Source organism: Anomaloglossus baeobatrachus, chromosome 4 (assembly GCF_048569485.1).
Source record: "Anomaloglossus baeobatrachus isolate aAnoBae1 chromosome 4, aAnoBae1.hap1, whole genome shotgun sequence".
Lineage (NCBI taxonomy): Eukaryota > Metazoa > Chordata > Amphibia > Anura > Aromobatidae > Anomaloglossus > Anomaloglossus baeobatrachus.
Window position 1 is genome coordinate 529,530,023 of NC_134356.1, and position 16,779 is coordinate 529,546,801.

The following is a 16,779-nucleotide window of genomic DNA, read 5'->3' on the forward strand; positions in this document are numbered from 1 at the left end:
AATAAAATAGTTTCATAATAATCCGGAAAACAGATTAATGTTCCAGCTTCAATCTTACCCACTATCAAATTGAAAATTTTCATTACTCGGTTTAGTTTTGATCTCACATTTAAAGTTCCAAGAAAGTGGGGAGAACTAATAGCAATGAGTTTAACTGCAATGATACTAGATCTGATCGTGTTATCTGTTGACTTTGTAATTTGACAATTGTTTCAATAAATAAAACATTAAAATAAACGAAAATCCAAATTGTGAGGAAGCATGAGCAATCTCAAGGCTACAAGTCCATCTCCAAAGACCTGAAAGTTCCTGTGTCTACGGTGCGCAGTGTCATCAAGAAGTTTAAAGCCCATGGCACTGTGGCTAACCTCCCTAGATGTGGAAGGAAAAGAAAAATTGACGAGAGAGTTCAACGCAAGATTGTGCGGATGGTGGATAAAGAACATCAACTAACATCCAAACAAGTTCAAGCTGCCCTGCAGTCCGAGGGTACAACAGTGTCAACCCGTACTATCTGCCGGCGTCTGAATGAAGAGGAATTGTATGGTAGGATACCCAGGAAAACCCCACTTCTTACCCCAAGACATAAAAAAAGCCAGGCTGGAGTTTGCCAAAACTTACCTGAGAAAGCCTAAAACGTTTTGGAAGAATGTTCTCTGGTCATGTGAGACAAAAGTAGAGCTTTTTGGGAAAAGCCATCAACATAGAGTTTACAGGAAAAAAAAAGAGGCATTCAAAGAAAAGAAAACGGTCCCTACAGTCAAACATGGCGGAGGTTCCCTGATGTTTTGGGGTTGCTTTGCTGCCTCTGGCACTGGACTGCTTGACCGTGTGCATGGAATTATGAAGTCTCAAGACTACCAACAAATTTTGCAGCATAATGTAGGGCCCAGTGTGAGAAAGCTGGGTCATGGGTCTTCCAGCAGGACAATGACCCAAAACACACTTCAAAAAAGCACTAGAAAATGGTTTGATAGAAAGCACTGGAAACTACTAAAGTGGCCAGCAATGAGTCCAGACCTGAATCCCATAGAACACCTGTGGAGAGATCTCAAAATGGCAGTTTGGAGAAGGCACCCTTCAAATCTCAGGGATCTGGAGCAGTTTGCCAAAGAAGAATGGTCTAAAATTCCAGCAGAGCATTGTAAGAAACTCATTGATGGTTACCGGAAGCGGTTGTTCGCAGTTATTTTGGCTAAAGGTTGTGCAACCCAGTATTAGGCTGAGGGTGCCAATACTTTTGTCTGGCCCATTTTTGGAGTTTTGTGTGAAATGATCAATGATTTGATTTTTGTTTCATTCTCTCTTGTGTTTTTTTTATTGCAAGCAAAATAAATGAAGATAATAATACCAAAGAATTTGTGATTGCAATCATTTTCAAGAAGAAACTGAGTATTATCTGACAGAATTGCAGGGGTGCCAATACTTTTGGCCAGCACTGTATGTCATAGCTGTGTTTCTGCATTACTGTGCATCCAATATACACAATGAGACCACAGACACTGATATGGGAAGCTGGTAAATATGAGAAGATGCGTATATCAGAGGATACAGTTAACGTAGGAGAAGCGCGGGGACTTGACATTTAGATATTGATTGAAGAAGGGACATGAATCGGGGAAAAAAAACTAAGAAGACAAGAAAATAACATTCAAGATTACAAAGTGGAAAGATAAATACCAATATTTATTGAAATACAGAGGAGCACAGATATATGATTCACAGGTAAACAATAGCAAAAATGCCACATCTCAGGTGACAAACAGGCAAACATGGGGAGAATACTGATAATACACTGACAGGGGCAATGAAAGGTAAAACATAGGAACACAGAATACATGGTAAAATGATGCAAAATTATAGGCACAAAGATGTGAAACTTCATATAAAAGACTAGAACTCACACCATTAGGAAGTGAGGACACCGGGACCGCGGCACTTATAAGCTCATCTGAAGAGCCAGCGCTGTACAAATGGAGAAAGACAGTGTTATTCATTACCCACATATATACATTATACACCCCCATGCATATATAGTCCAGAATAACATCTAAAGTATCGCTGGATCCATTATGCCATCTTTAATACCTAATATTATAATGGGTGATCCCAATGTAATGTACAATATCATGTATTGTTCATAAAAAAGGCAATTATAAGGATGAATGAATTAAAAGCAACCAAACAATCAGCAGTAATGGCAGACACAGAAATGCAGCTATTAACAACCAGTAGGTGTAATAATAGCAATTCATAGGACTAATCCTGTAATCTGGAACAGAATTGTGCAGTCAGAGCCAACTACTGCACCTCGTGAAATGAATATCTATAGACCAAAAGATGAGTCCAGATCTCACCTGTCATGGAGAAGAACGAGGCTGGACGCCTTTCCTCCAGCTGCAGTCACAAGGTACAGAGACTTGTCAGTACAGCACACCATGACCCGGGCTCTTGGTACACCTGGAGGACTTCCGTAAGAAGGTAAGTGACCCAAGAAATGTAGACTGCCAATAGATTTTCCCTCTGGCAGGGCAACAACACCTAATGGGAATCCTGAGAAGGAGGAACGTGGTTTGCATCAATGTGCCTTGTCACACAGAAAACATGCCCCCGACAAACACAGCGACCCACCAGAAGGCTTCATGTCCCAAACGGTCAGTGTTTCATCTTCAAGGCCAAAAGCCAAGTATGAGGAGCAAGAACTGATGGCTGAGACTTTTATAGGAGCTGCACATGGCCAAACCACATCAGGTCTTATGTCCGTATCTAAAAAGTAAAAATATATCATTAATTCTGGTTTTGTAACTAAGGGGTACTTTGCACGCTGCGACATCGCTAGCAGATTGTAGCGATGCCGAGCGCGATAGTCCCCGCCCCCGTCGCAGATGCGATATCTTGTGATAGCTGCCGTAGCGAACATTATCGCTACGGCAGCTTCACACGCACTTACCTGCCCTGCGACGTCGCTCTGGCCAGCGAACCGCCTCCTTCCTAAGGGGGCGGGTCGTGCAGCGTCACAGCGACGTCACACGGCAGGCGGCCAATAGAAGTGGAGGGGCGGAGATGAGCGGGACGTAAAAATCCCACCCACCTGCTTCCTTCTTCATTGCAGGCGGGACGCAGGTAAGGAGATGTTCCTCGCTCCTGCGGCTTCATACACAGCGATGTGTGCTGCCGCAAGAACGAGGAACAACATCATACAGGTCGCTGCAGCGAAATTATGGAAATGACCGACGCTACACAGATCACCGATTTTCACCGCTTTTGCGATCGTTTATCGGTGCTTCTAGGCTTTACACCATGCGACGTCGTTACCGGCGCCGGATGTGCGTCACTTTCGATTTGACCCCGACGAGATCGCAGTAGCGATGTCGCAACGTGCAAAGTACCCCTAAAAGTTAAAGACTGTGCTTCCTACACAGACAACCACAGCAAAAATACGTATATGCAGGATAAGCTTTATTTAACATTGCGATCAGTAGGAGACGTACACCACTTAAGGTTATACAGACGCATTAGTGCCAAGCTGAGTTACGATGGGCCCCCCTGTGACAAGATTCTGGGGGCCAACTGATCAGCTACATGCAATATTACCCAAGCCTCATTCACAAATTTGCCTCTAAATGTAATAAAGTAAGAAAAAGACTGATGGCACTTCCTAACTCTCTAATGTGAACAGGTGCAAACTGAGTATGAAACATAGTAACAAAAAAGACAGTTGCACTCTGTAGTGCTAAGATATATGTAACAATGAATATAGGAATATAAGCATGCATTACTGCTATGGAAAACATGAAAAAAATGAGATACTTAGCACACAAAAATGGCCACTTTTATGTGAGCTCAACAGCCAACGGCGAGGCCTCGCCGTTGGCTGTTGAGCTCACATAAAAGTGGCCATTTTTGTGTGCTACCTCTTATTGTTGGGTCCCTGCCTACTCTAATGCCTCTCTTTGAGTTAAAAAAAAAAAAACATCCAATTTATGGGTGGACAGAAACCTGCAAATGAAGAATTAAAATAGCTTAAGGCTGAAGAGCAGGAATGCTCCATCAGAAGGTATGACCCTGTATCCTATGAAAAAGACTGATGACACATCCTGCCTTTCTTATGTGAACAGGTGCAAACTGAACATGAAACATAGCAACAAAAAGGAGATTGTTGCACTCTGTAGTGCTAAGATATGTAGAACAACGAATATCATCATAGTATCATAGTTTTTAAGGTTGAAGGGAGACTCTAAGTCCATCTAGTTCAACCCGTAGCCTAACATGTTGATCCAGAGGAAGGCAAAAAAAAAATAATATGAATAATAATAATATGGGAATATATACCTGCAATACTGCAAGGGGAAATGTAAAAAATGAGATACTTCGCACACAAAAATGGCCACTTTTTACATGTTTCCCATAGCAGTAATGCATGTCTATATTCCTATATTCATTGTTACACATATCTTCGCACTATAGAGCGCAGCTGTCTCTTTTTTTGAATATAATAAACTGGCATATTGCTTTTATGTGTATATTAATTTACAGGATGCTGCAGATTAGAATAGCAAAGTGAGTAATGGTATTACAAACAATGGTGTATGCTAAATGTTCATGCTTTGCTGACAGATGCCACTGTATGGCATTTGTTGGAAGCATTCATCTTAGGCTATGTGCCCACGTGTGCAGATTGCATGCAGTTTCGCTGCGATCTGCACCGCAGCGTAACTTCATGCGTCCTGCGTCCCCAGGACAATCTATGAAGATTGTGCATAATCTATGCCCAAGTGGCGTTTTAGATCGCAGCGATTTGCATGCTGCCAAATCGCTGCGTTCTAAAAAGCAACATGTCACTTCTTTCGTGCGCTCTGCATGCTGTCTCCATTCTGTCTATAGGGAGAGGCAGCATCCAGAGCGCACGAATTCTGTAGTCACCGAAACTTCAGAACGGAGCTTTTCAGCTGCGCTCTGAAGCGCACATGCAGTGACGTTACACTGCGGTGCAGAGCACACACACGTGGGCACATAGCCTTACACTTCCGAGTGTACATGTAACACATGCCTAAATTGGATATAAACACCCTTAACCCCTTAATGCTCTATAACAGATATGCACGCCATAGAGCAAAATCAGGGTGTGTGAAGCAGGCACAAGAGCAGAGTCCACACTACACAATGCAGTTGTTGGCTTTGTTACTAAACTAGCATCTACTTCTCCTGTTCACTCCTTATAGGGAATCTGTCACCAGGTTTTTGCCACCCGGAGAGCAGCATAATGTAGGAGCAGAGATCCTGATTCCAGCGAAGTGTCACTTACTGGGCTGCTTAGTGTACTTTTGATGAAGAAGGGAATTTTGTTACTTACCGTAAATTCCTTTTCTTCTAGCTCCTATTGGGAGACCCAGACGATTGGGTGTATAGCACTGCCTCCGGAGGCCACACAAAGCATTACACTTAAAAGTGTAAGGCCCCTCCCCTTCTGGCTATACACCCCCAGTGGGATCACTGGCTGTTCAGTTTTAGTGCTAAAGCAAGAAGGAGGAAAGCCAATAACTGGTTCAAACAAATTCACTCCGAAGTAACATCGGAGAACTGAAAACCATTGAACATGAACAACATGTGTACCCGAAAACAACCAAAAATCCCGAAGGACAACAGGGCGGGTGCTGGGTCTCCCAATAGGAGCTAGAAGAAAAGGAATTTACGGTAAGTAACAAAATTCCCTTCTTCTTCGGCGCTCCATTGGGAGACCCAGACGATTGGGACGTCCAAAAGCTGTCCCTGGGTGGGTAGAGAAATACCTCATGTTAGAGCTGCAAAGACAGCCCTCCCCTACGGGGAGGCAACTGCCGCCTGCAGGACTCTTCTACCTAGGCTGGCGTCCGCCGAAGCATAGGTATGCACCTGATAATGTTTGGTGAAAGTGTGCAGACTCGACCAGGTAGCTGCCTGGCACACCTGTTGAGCCGTAGCCTGGTGTCGTAATGCCCAGGACGCACCCACGGCTCTGGTTGAGTGGGCCCTGAGCCCTGAAGGAACCGGAAGCCCAGCAGAATGGTAGGCTTCAAGAATTGGTTCTTTGATCCATCGAGCCAGGGTGGCTTTGGAAGCCTGCGACCCTTTGCGCTTACCAGCGACAAGGACAAAGAGTGCATCGGAACGGCGCAGGGGCGCCGTGCGGGAAATGTAGATTCTGAGTGCTCTCACCAGATCTAACAAATGTAAATCCTTCTCATACCGATGAACTGCATGAGGACAAAAGGAAGGCAAGGAGATATCCTGATTTAGATGAAAAGAGGATACCACCTTAGGGAGAAACTCCTGAATGGGGCGCAGCACTACCTTGTCCTGGTGGAAGACCAGGAAAGGAGCCTTGGATGACAGCGCTGCTAGCTCAGACACTCTCCGAAGAGATGTGATCGCTACCAGAAAAGCCACTTTCTGTGATAGTCGAGAAAGTGAAACATCCCTCAGAGGCTCGAAAGGCGGCTTCTGGAGGGCAACTAGTACCCTGTTCAGATCCCATGGATCTAACGGCCGCTTGTACGGGGGTACGATATGACAAACCCCCTGCAGGAACGTGCGCACCTTAGAAAGTCGTGCTAGACGCTTCTGAAAAAAGACGGATAGCGCCGAGACTTGCCCTTTAAGGGAGCCGAGCGACAAACCTTTTTCTAACCCAGATTGCAGGAAAGAAAGAAAAGTCGGCAATGCAAATGGCCAGGGAGACACTCCCTGAGCAGAGCACCAGGATAAGAATATCTTCCACGTTCTGTGGTAGATCTTAGCAGACGTGGGCTTCCTAGCCTGTCTCATGGTGGCAACGACCCCTTGGGATAATCCTGAAGACGCTAGGATCCAGGACTCAATGGCCACACAGTCAGGTTCAGGGCCGCAGAATTCCGATGGAAAAACGGCCCTTGGGACAGTAAGTCTGGTCGGTCTGGTAGTGCCCACGGTTGGCCGACCGTGAGATGCCACAGATCCGGGTACCACGACCTCCTCGGCCAGTCTGGAGCGACGAGTATGACGCGGCTGCAATCGGATCTGATCTTGCGTAGCACTCTGGGCAGGAGTGCGAGAGGTGGAAACACATAAGGGAACCGGAACTGCGACCAATCTTGCACCAAGGCGTCTACCGCCAGAGCACTTTGATCGCGAGACCGCGCCATGAAAGTCGGGACCTTGTTGTTGTGCCGAGATGCCATTAAGTCGACGTCCGGCACCCCCCAGCGGCAACAGATTTCCTGAAACACGTCCGGGTGAAGGGACCACTCCCCTGCGTCCATACCCTGGCGACTGAGGAAGTCTGCTTCCCAGTTTTCCACGCCCGGGATGTGAACCGCGGATATGGTGGATGCTCTGTCCTCCACCCACATCAGAATCCGCCGGACTTCCTGGAAGGCTTGCCGACTGCGTGTCCCTCCCTGGTGGTTGATGTATGCCACCGCTGTGGAGTTGTCCGACTGAATTCGGATCTGCTTTCCTTCCAGCCACTGCTGGAAAGCTAGTAGGGCCAGATACACTGCCCTGATTTCCAGAACATTGATCTGAAGGGTGGACTCCTGCTGAGTCCACGTACCCTGAGCCCTGTGGTGGAGAAAAACTGCTCCCCACCCTGACAGACTCGCGTCTGTCGTGACTACTGCCCAGGATGGGGGTAGGAAGGATCTTCCCTGTGATAATGAGGTGGGAAGAAGCCACCATTGCAGAGAGTCCTTGGCCGTCTGGGAAAGGGAGACTTCCCTGTCCAGGGATGTTGACTTCCCGTCCCATTGGCGGAGAATGTCCCACTGAAGTGGGCGCAGATGAAACTGCGCAAACGGGACTGCCTCCATTGCTGCCACCATCTTCCCCAGGAAGTGCATGAGGCGCCTTAAGGGGTGCGACTGACCTTGAAGGAGAGACTGCACCCCTGTCTGTAGTGACCGCTGCTTGTCCAGCGGAAGCTTCACTATCGCTGAGAGAGTATGAAACTCCATGCCAAGATACGTTAGTGATTGGGTCGGTGCCAGATTGGACTTTGAAAAGTTGATGATCCACCCGAAAGTCTGGAGAGTCTCCAGCGCAACATTCAGGCTGAGTTGGCATGCCTCTTGAGAGGGTGCTTTTACAAGCAGATCGTCTAAGTAAGGGATCACCGAGTGTCCCTGAGAGTGCAAGATTACTACCACTGCCGCCATGACCTTGGTGAAAACCCGTGGGGCTGTCGCCAGACCAAATGGCAGAGCTACGAATTGAAGATGGTCGTCTCCTATCACGAAACGTAGAAAGCGTTGGTGCTCTGTAGCAATCGGCACGTGGAGATAAGCATCTTTGATGTCTATCGATGCAAGGAAATCTCCTTGAGACATTGAGGCAATGACGGAGCGGAGGGATTCCATCCGGAACCGCCTGGCGTTCACATGCTTGTTGAGCAGCTTTAGGTCCAGAACAGGACGGAATGAGCCGTCCTTTTTTGGCACCACAAAGAGATTGGAGTAAAAACCTTGCCCTTGTTCCGGAAGAGGAACAGGGATCACCACTCCTTCTGCTCTTAGAGAGCCCACCGCCTGCAGAAGGGCATCTGCGCGGTCGGGATGTGGGGAAGTTCTGAAGAACCGAGGCGGAGGACGAGAACTGAACTCTATCCTGTACCCGTGAGACAAAATGTCTGTTACCCACCGGTCCTTGACCTGTGGCAGCCAAATGTCGCAAAAGCGGGAGAGCCTGCCACCGACCGAGGATGCGGAGAGAGGAGGCCGAAAGTCATGAGGCAGCCGGCTTGGAAGCGGTTCCTCCGGTTGCTTTCTTGGGGCGTGAGTGAGCCCGCCAGGCATCTGAGCTCCTTTGCTCCTTCTGAGTCCCTTTGGACGAGGAGAATTGGGGCTTGCCCGAGCCTCGAAAGGACCGAAACCTCGACTGCCACTTCCTCTGTTGAGGTTTGCTTGATCTGGGCTGGGGTAAGGAGGAGTCCTTACCCTTGGACTGTTTAATGATCTCAGCCAATTGCTCACCAAACAGTCTGTCTCCAGATAGTGGCAAGCTGGTTAAACATTTCTTGGAAGCAGAATCTGCTTTCCATTCCTTTAACCACAAGGCTCTGCGCAAAACCACAGAGTTGGCAGACGCCATTGAGGTACGGCTCGTAGAGTCCAGGACAGCGTTGATAGCGTAAGTCGCAAACGCAGACATTTGCGAGGTTAGGGACGCTACTCGCGGCACTGCTGGACGTATGATAGAGTCCACCTGTGCCAGACCAGCTGAAATAGCTTGGAGTGCCCACACGGCCGCGAATGCTGGAGCAAACGACGCGCCGATAGCTTCATAGACAGACTTTAACCAAAGGTCCATCTGTCTGTCATTGGCATCTTTAAGTGAAGCCCCATCTTCCACTGCAACTATGGATCTAGCCGCAAGCCTGGAGATTGGGGGGTCCACCTTTGGACACTGGGTCCAGCGTTTGACCACGTCAGGGGGAAAGGGATAACGTGTATCCTTAAGACGTTTGGAGAAACGCTTGTCTGGATAAGCATGATGTTTCTGGACTGATTCTCTGAAGTCAGAGTGGTCCAGAAAAGTACTCAATTTACGCTTGGGATACCGGAAATGGAACTTCTCCTGCTGTGCAGCTGCCTCCTCTGCTGAAGGGGCTGGGGGAGAAATATCCAACAGTCTATTGATGGCCGCTATAAGGTCATTTACCATAGCGTCACCATCAGGGGTATCTAGATTGAGAGCGGTGTCAGGATTAGATTCCTGATCACCCACCTCTGTCTCCTCATACAGAGCCTCGTCTCGCTGAGACCCTGACCAGTGTGATGACGTCGAGGGTCTTTCCCAGCGAGCCCGCTTAGGCTGCCTGGGACTGTCATCCGAGTCAGAGTCTTCAGCCTGTGATGCCTGGGACCCCCTTGAAGTACGGATTAGTTCCAACTGAGGGGGACCGGGGAGCATAGACACAGCAGTGTCCATGGTCTGAGTAACTGGCCTGGACTGCAAGGTTTCCAGGATTTTTGTCATAGTCACAGACATCTTATCAGCAAAAACTGCAAATTCTGTCCCCGTCACCGGGGCAGGGTTCACAGGCGTCTCTGCCTGGGCCACTACTACCATAGACTCTGGCTGCCGAAGTGGCACAGGGATTGAACATTGCACACAATGGGGGTCATTGGAACCTGCCGGTAGATTAGCCCCACATGCGGCACAAGCAGTGCATACCGCCTGTGCCTTGGCACCCTTGCGTTTTGCGGATGACATGTTGTTGTCTCCTCAGAGCAATGTAGGGTATAAGCCAAGAAGCGCTGTACAGTGCAATATAAATATATATGGTACAGGGAAAAAATGCACCAAATAACACTGTGGCACTAGTGGGGCCAGCACTTATGTGCAGCTTACCGCCCGCATAAACGCGGGTGTGTGGTCGCCAGAGTCCCTTGTCTGAGTCCCCCAGAGCCTGTGTCCGTTCTCCAGCCAGACTGCATGCAGGAATGGCTGCCGGCGTCCTGTGGAGAGGGGCGGGCCCTGGGCGTGTTGAGACCAAGAGCGGGAAACTTGCGTCCCCACTGTGCCCAGTGAGAGGGCTGGAGTATGTAAATAAGACTCCAGCCCTCGGCGCTGACTATAGAACAGCGTCTCTCCCTTTCCCTGATTGACAGGGTGGGGGCGGGAACGAAGCAGAGCTAGGCCGCAAAAGCCGGGGACTGGATTTATGAGCGCTGCCGCCGTAAAAGCGCGGGCAGCGCGAGTCCCCGGCGCACTACAAGTCCCAGCCGCGCCGCCGCTCCCGGAGCGGCCGGCGCGGTAGTTCCCAAGACATAAAATCACTCAGCTAAGCTGCAGTGACTCTAACCCGAGCGCGCAGCGCTAATGCCCCCGGCGCACTAGCACACCCAGCAAGCCTGAAGTGTGCGTGGCCTGACTGTGCGGGGACACAGAGTACCTGAACGTTGCAGGGCCTTGTCCCTGACTGTACTCAGCTCCTCCAGCAGGGTCTCTGGGTCTGTGGATGGAGCCCGGCCTCAGGGTTTGGGGGCCGGTAAGATCCCACTTCCACAGAGCCCCTCAGGGGGATGTGGAAGGAAAGCAGCATGTGGGCTCCAGCCTCCGTACCCGCAATGGGTACCTCAACCTTACAAACCGCAAGTGGGGTGAGAAAGGAGCATGCTGGGGACCCTATATGGGCCCTCTTTTCTTCCATCCGATATAGTCAGCAGCTACTGCTGACTAAACAGTGGAGCTATGCGTGGATGTCTGACCTCCTTCGCACAAAGCTTGAAAACTGAACAGCCAGTGATCCCACTGGGGGTGTATAGCCAGAAGGGGAGGGGCCTTACACTTTTAAGTGTAATGCTTTGTGTGGCCTCCGGAGGCAGTGCTATACACCCAATCGTCTGGGTCTCCCAATGGAGCGCCGAAGAAATCACTTTTTAATCAGCAGAAGATTATCATTAGAGGACTAATAATTTTTTCCAGTTTTCAGTATATTATAAGATAGTGTATGGTGTCTTTTAAAAAACAACTCATCCTGAAAAACACAAACCTGTATACCTCTATGGTGACAGCACTTGTGTGCTCGACGCCTTATGCGGGCGTCACACGGTGCGATTGCACGAACGATCGTATCCGCCCCCGTCGTTTGTGCGTCACGGGCAAATCGCTGCCCGTGTCGCACAAAGTCGTTAAACCCCCGTCACACGTACTTACCTGCTGAGCGACGTCGCTGTGGGCGGCGAATATCCACTTCCTGAAGGGGGTGGGACGTTCGGCGTCACAGCGACGTCACACAGCGGCCGCCCAACAGAAGCGGAGGGGCGGAGATGAGCGGGACGTAAACATCCCGCCCACCTCCTTCCTTCAGCATTGCCGGCGGCCGCAGGTAAGGTGTTCATCGTTCCCGGGGTGTCACACGGAGCGATGTGTGCTGCCCCAGGTACGATGAACAACCGGCGCAAAGAAAAATAAACGATTATTTAAGAATAAACGATACACGATTTGTAACTGATTTGCGATCGTTGACAGATGCTCGTAGGTGTCACACGAAACGATGTCGCAAACGATGCCGGATATACGTCACGAAAACCGTGACCCCGACGACATATCGCACGATAGATCATCTTGTGTGACGCCCGCATTAGAGAAAGACAGTATTTAAAGAGATTTTCCCATGAACAAAGTTAATTTTAACCATTAGATCTTAGAATAATAATAATAATTTATACAATTAGATGTGTTTAAAAAAATGTTCCTGTGCTAAAATAATCTTATATATGTGTCCCTGCTATGTGCTGTGTAATGGCCGTGTCTGACCGTACAGGGACATGGTTTGATCATGCCACAGAGATAAGATGATCTCAGCACAGGAACTTTTTTTTTTTTTTTTAAATACATGCAATTGTATAAATTATTATTATTATTATTATTATTATTATAAGATCTATTGATTAAAAGCAACAATAAAATGAACATTGTTTGTGGGGAAAATCCCTTTAAGGCTCTGTGCGCACTGGGAAATGGAATTTTCTTGTGAAAATTCCGCATGTCCTCAAAGATTACCGCACCCGCGGTAAAAAACCGCGGAAACCGCATCCGAAAACCGCATGCGGTTTGCCGCGGTTTTACCGCGGTATTATTCGCGGTATTGCCGCGGTTTTGCCGCGTGCGGGTTGGGATGTGCTTTATTGCATTCAATGCAATAAAGCACATTGAAGAAAAAAAAAAAAAAAAAAAAAAGTCCTTTAATTCTGAGATAGTAGATAGACAGAAGAATAGATAGAGGGATAGATAGATAGACAGATAGATAGAGGGATAGATAGATGGAGGGATAGATAGATGACAGATCGCTGCATTTCCCACGGTCGGCAGTGAGTTCACATTACCGGCCGTGGGAAATGACCGGTAATTACCTCTGCTGTCTGCTGCATTCATTCAGCGCTGTGTCTGTGACAGTCGCGGCTGGATGTCAGCAGTGCAGGACCCTGTGGATTACGCCGGAGCTTTGTTTGGGGGGGGTTAATAAAATGGTGAACGAGGCTTGTTTGTTTTATTTAAAATAAAGGATTTTTCTGTGTCTGTGTCTTTTTCACTTTACTTACGGGTTGATCATGTCAGCTGTCACATAGACGCTGCCATGATTAAGCCTGGGGTTAATGGCGGTGGTCCCCCATCACCATTAACCCCTTGTATTACCTTGCCACCACTGCTACACGGTGGCAAGAAGAGCCGAGGACACGCCGGTATTGTCGCATATTGCATGCGACAGTACCGGGGCAGCTGCGGCTGATATTCTCGGCTGCGGGAGGGGGAATGAGGTGGGGGACATTAACCCTGCCCCTCTCCCTCCCCAGCATGAGAATACCGGGCCGCCGCTGTGTGCTTACCTCGGCTGGAAGGTAAATATGCAGCGGAGCCCACGTTCTTTTTTTTCTATATTTCCGTTTTCTTTCTATGTGTGTTCTATGTGTCTGTGTCTATGTGATCTATGTCTGTGATGTCTGTGTGGCTGTGATGTGTTTGTGTTTACTCTCTGCACGGCTTCCTCTTCCTGTAATGACATCACTTCCCTGCAAAACCGCAAGCAAGTGATGCACATTACCGGAGGTAAACCGCGAAATACCGCAGGGAATAACGCAGGAAAACGCAGTGAACCGCACAGAATTTGCTGCCTGCGTTATTCCCTGCGGGATTTCATGATTAACATTGAGTCAATGGAGGGAAATCCCGCAGCGATGTGCGGAAAAGAAGTGACATGCACTTGTTTTTGCTGCGGGATTCCCGCAGCAAAACATGCAGCTGTCAAATTCCGCCCAGTGCGCACAGGATTTTTTTTCTCCATAGGATTTGCTGGTGATTCACTGCAGAGATGTTATGAACATTTTCTGCAGCGAAACATGCAGCAAATCCGCGAAAAATCCGCGGCAAAATCCGGTAAGTGCGCACATAGCCTAATACATGCACCGTGATTTAGTAGCACCACACATCCCAAGAATGTCCCTTGTAAAGGTATGATGATTTTTGTTTTTTTAGTAGCACAATGGTTTAGAAAAATAACTGTATAGTTATATTTTTCTAAAATCGTATTTTATTTCACATTTTACTCATGATATACACAAAAAAACCTCAGTTATTTAGCACATTTACAGTATTTACCTGCTTTGTCCTTAGTCTGTTTGCCCAGTAGGTACAAGAGATGGTTCTGGCATGCATCCCAGTGCACGATTATAGCATTAGGTGCAGCTACAAGAAACAGTTATGGTTAGAGACACATCAGCACTGTATAAATTTTGTTACCAAGAGATGAAGATTAGGTTTAGGTGATGCCGCCATCTAGTGGACATGAGTAGAGTTTACATTTCAAAATAATACACGAATGTCGGTTTGCACAAAGTTTTCTGCCTAATTATTTTCAGATTCTTTAGTCGGTCTATGGTTACTTAAGAACAATTTAAAGCAATTTACAAAGTTTTAAAATTTTATTGGCAAATACATTAAGTTTATGCAAAAAGTCAATAATAACAGCGTTGACAGTTATTTTAAAAGACTTCTGCAATCTGCCCTGACCAGAGTCCTGTGAATCGATTCTCCTATTTCTTCCTAGCATGTCAGGTCAAATGGTAGGAATCTTGAAAATAAGGGGCAACACTGAAAATATTTAGCGGCATAAATTTGATGTAATGGTCAATAAGTGTAAAAACAACTACAATGCTTATAAAATGTACTTCAGCAACCACAGAAACATCTGAGTAAAAGAAGATCTAATGACTCTGAAGCAGCAAAGTTTGTGAAAACCAAAATGTGTGTGTGTGTATATATATATATATATATATAGTGCCTTGTGAAAGTATTCAGCTCCCTTGAATTTTTCAACCTTTTCCCACATTTCAGGCTTCAAACGTAAAGATAAAAAAATTTAAAGTTATGAAGAATCAACAACAAGTGGGACACAATTGTGAAGGTGAACGAAATTTATTGCTTATTTTGAACTTTTATAAAAAATAATATACTGAAAATTGGGGCATGCAATATTATTCGTCCTCTTTAAGTTAATACATTGTAGCGCCACCTTTTGCTGCGATTACTGCTGCAGTCGCTTGGGGTATGTCTCTATCAGTTTTGCACATCGAGAGACTGAAATTCTTGACCATTCTTCCTTCGCAAACAGCTGGAGCTGTGTGAAGTTGGATGGAGAGCGTTTGTGAACAGCAGTTTTCAGCTCTTTCCACAGATTCTCGATTGGATTCAGGTCTGGACTTTGACTTGGCCATTCTAACACCTGGATACATTTATTTGTGAACCATTCCATTGTAGATTTTGCTTTATGTTTGGGATCATTGTCTTGTTGGGAGACAAATCTCTGTCCCAGTCTCAGGTCTTTTGCAGACTCCAACAGGTTTTCTTCAAGAATGGTCCTGTATTTGGCTCCATCCATCTTCCCATCAATTTTAACCATCTTTCCTTTTCCCTGCTGAAGAAAAGCAGGCCCAAACCTTGATGCTGCCAGCACCATGCTTTACAGTGGGGATGGTGTGTTCAGGGTGATGAGCTGTGTTGCTTTTACACAAAACATATCGTTTGGCATTGTGACCAAATTGTTCGATTTTGGTTTCATCTGACCAGAGCACCGTCTTCCACATGTTTGGTGTGTCTCCCAGGTGGCTTGTGGCAAACTTTAAACAACATTTTTTTATGGATATCTTTGAGAAATGGCTTTCTCCTTGCCACTCTTCCATAAAGGCCAGATTTGTGCAGTGTACGACTGATTGTTGTCCTATGGACAGACTCTCCCACCTCAGCTATAGATCTCTGCAGTTCATCCAGAGTGATCATGGGCCTCTTGGCTGCATCTCTGATCAGTCTTCTTCCTTGTTTGAGATGAAAGTTTGGCTGGACGGCGAAGTCTTGGTAGATTTGCAGTGGTATGATACTCCTTCCATTTCAATATGATCGCTTCCATAGTGCTCTTTGGGATGATTAAAGTTTTGGAAATCTTTTGTAACCAAATCCAGCATTAAACTTCTCCACAACAGTATCACGGACCTGCCTGTTGTGTTCCTTGGTCTTCATGATGCTCTCTGTGCTTTAACCCCTTCAGCCCTGGGGCACTTTCCGTTTTTGCGTTTTTGTTTTTTGCTCCCCTTCTTCCGAGAGCTGTAACTTTTTTATTTTTCCGTCAATCTTGCCATATGAGGACTTGCTTTTTGCGGGACAAGTTGTACTTTTAAATGAAACCATAAGTTTTACCATATATTGTACTGGAAAACAGCAAAAAAATTCCAAGTGTGGAAAAACTGCAAAAAAAGTGTGATGGCACAATAGTTTTTGGGATGTTTTATTCACGGTGTTCACTATATGGTAAAACTGATGTGTGGGTATGATGCCTGAAAGTCGGTGCGAGTTTGTAAACACCAAACATGTATAGGTTTACTTGTATCTAAGGGGTTAAAAAAAATTCACAAGCTTGTCCTATAAAAGTGGCGCACGTTTTGCGCCATTTTCCGAAAACCGTAGAGTTCTCATTTTTTGGGATCTATGGCTCAGTGATGGCTTATTTTTTGCGTCTTGAGCTGTTGTTTCTAATGGTACCATTTTTGCGCAGATGCTACGTTTTGATCGCCTGTTATTGCATTTTGCGTAAAACTTGCGGTGACCAAAAACGTAATTTTGGCGTTTGGAATTTTTTTGCCACTACGCCGTTTACCAATCAGATTAATTGATTTTATATTTTGATAGATCGGGCATTTCTGAACGCGGCGATACCAAATATGTGTATATTTATTCATTTTTTTAACCCTTACATTTTCAATGGGGGGAAAG

The 16,779-nt window shown here is 46.7% G+C and overlaps 1 protein-coding gene across 1 annotated transcript in view; it reads right to left on the reverse strand.

Moving 5' to 3' along the window:
* Positions 1 to 16,779, reverse strand: part of WDR93 (WD repeat domain 93) — an 88,709-nt gene that overhangs the window by 12,797 nt on the left and 59,133 nt on the right. The window contains exons 10-13 of the mRNA XM_075345925.1: positions 14,116 to 14,202; positions 2,632 to 2,766; positions 2,358 to 2,553; positions 1,905 to 1,965 (exon numbers count right to left, since the gene is read on the reverse strand). Coding sequence (XP_075202040.1) covers positions 1,905 to 1,965; positions 2,358 to 2,553; positions 2,632 to 2,766; positions 14,116 to 14,202 — 479 coding nt within the window. The remainder of the gene's footprint in view (positions 1 to 1,904; positions 1,966 to 2,357; positions 2,554 to 2,631; positions 2,767 to 14,115; positions 14,203 to 16,779) is intronic.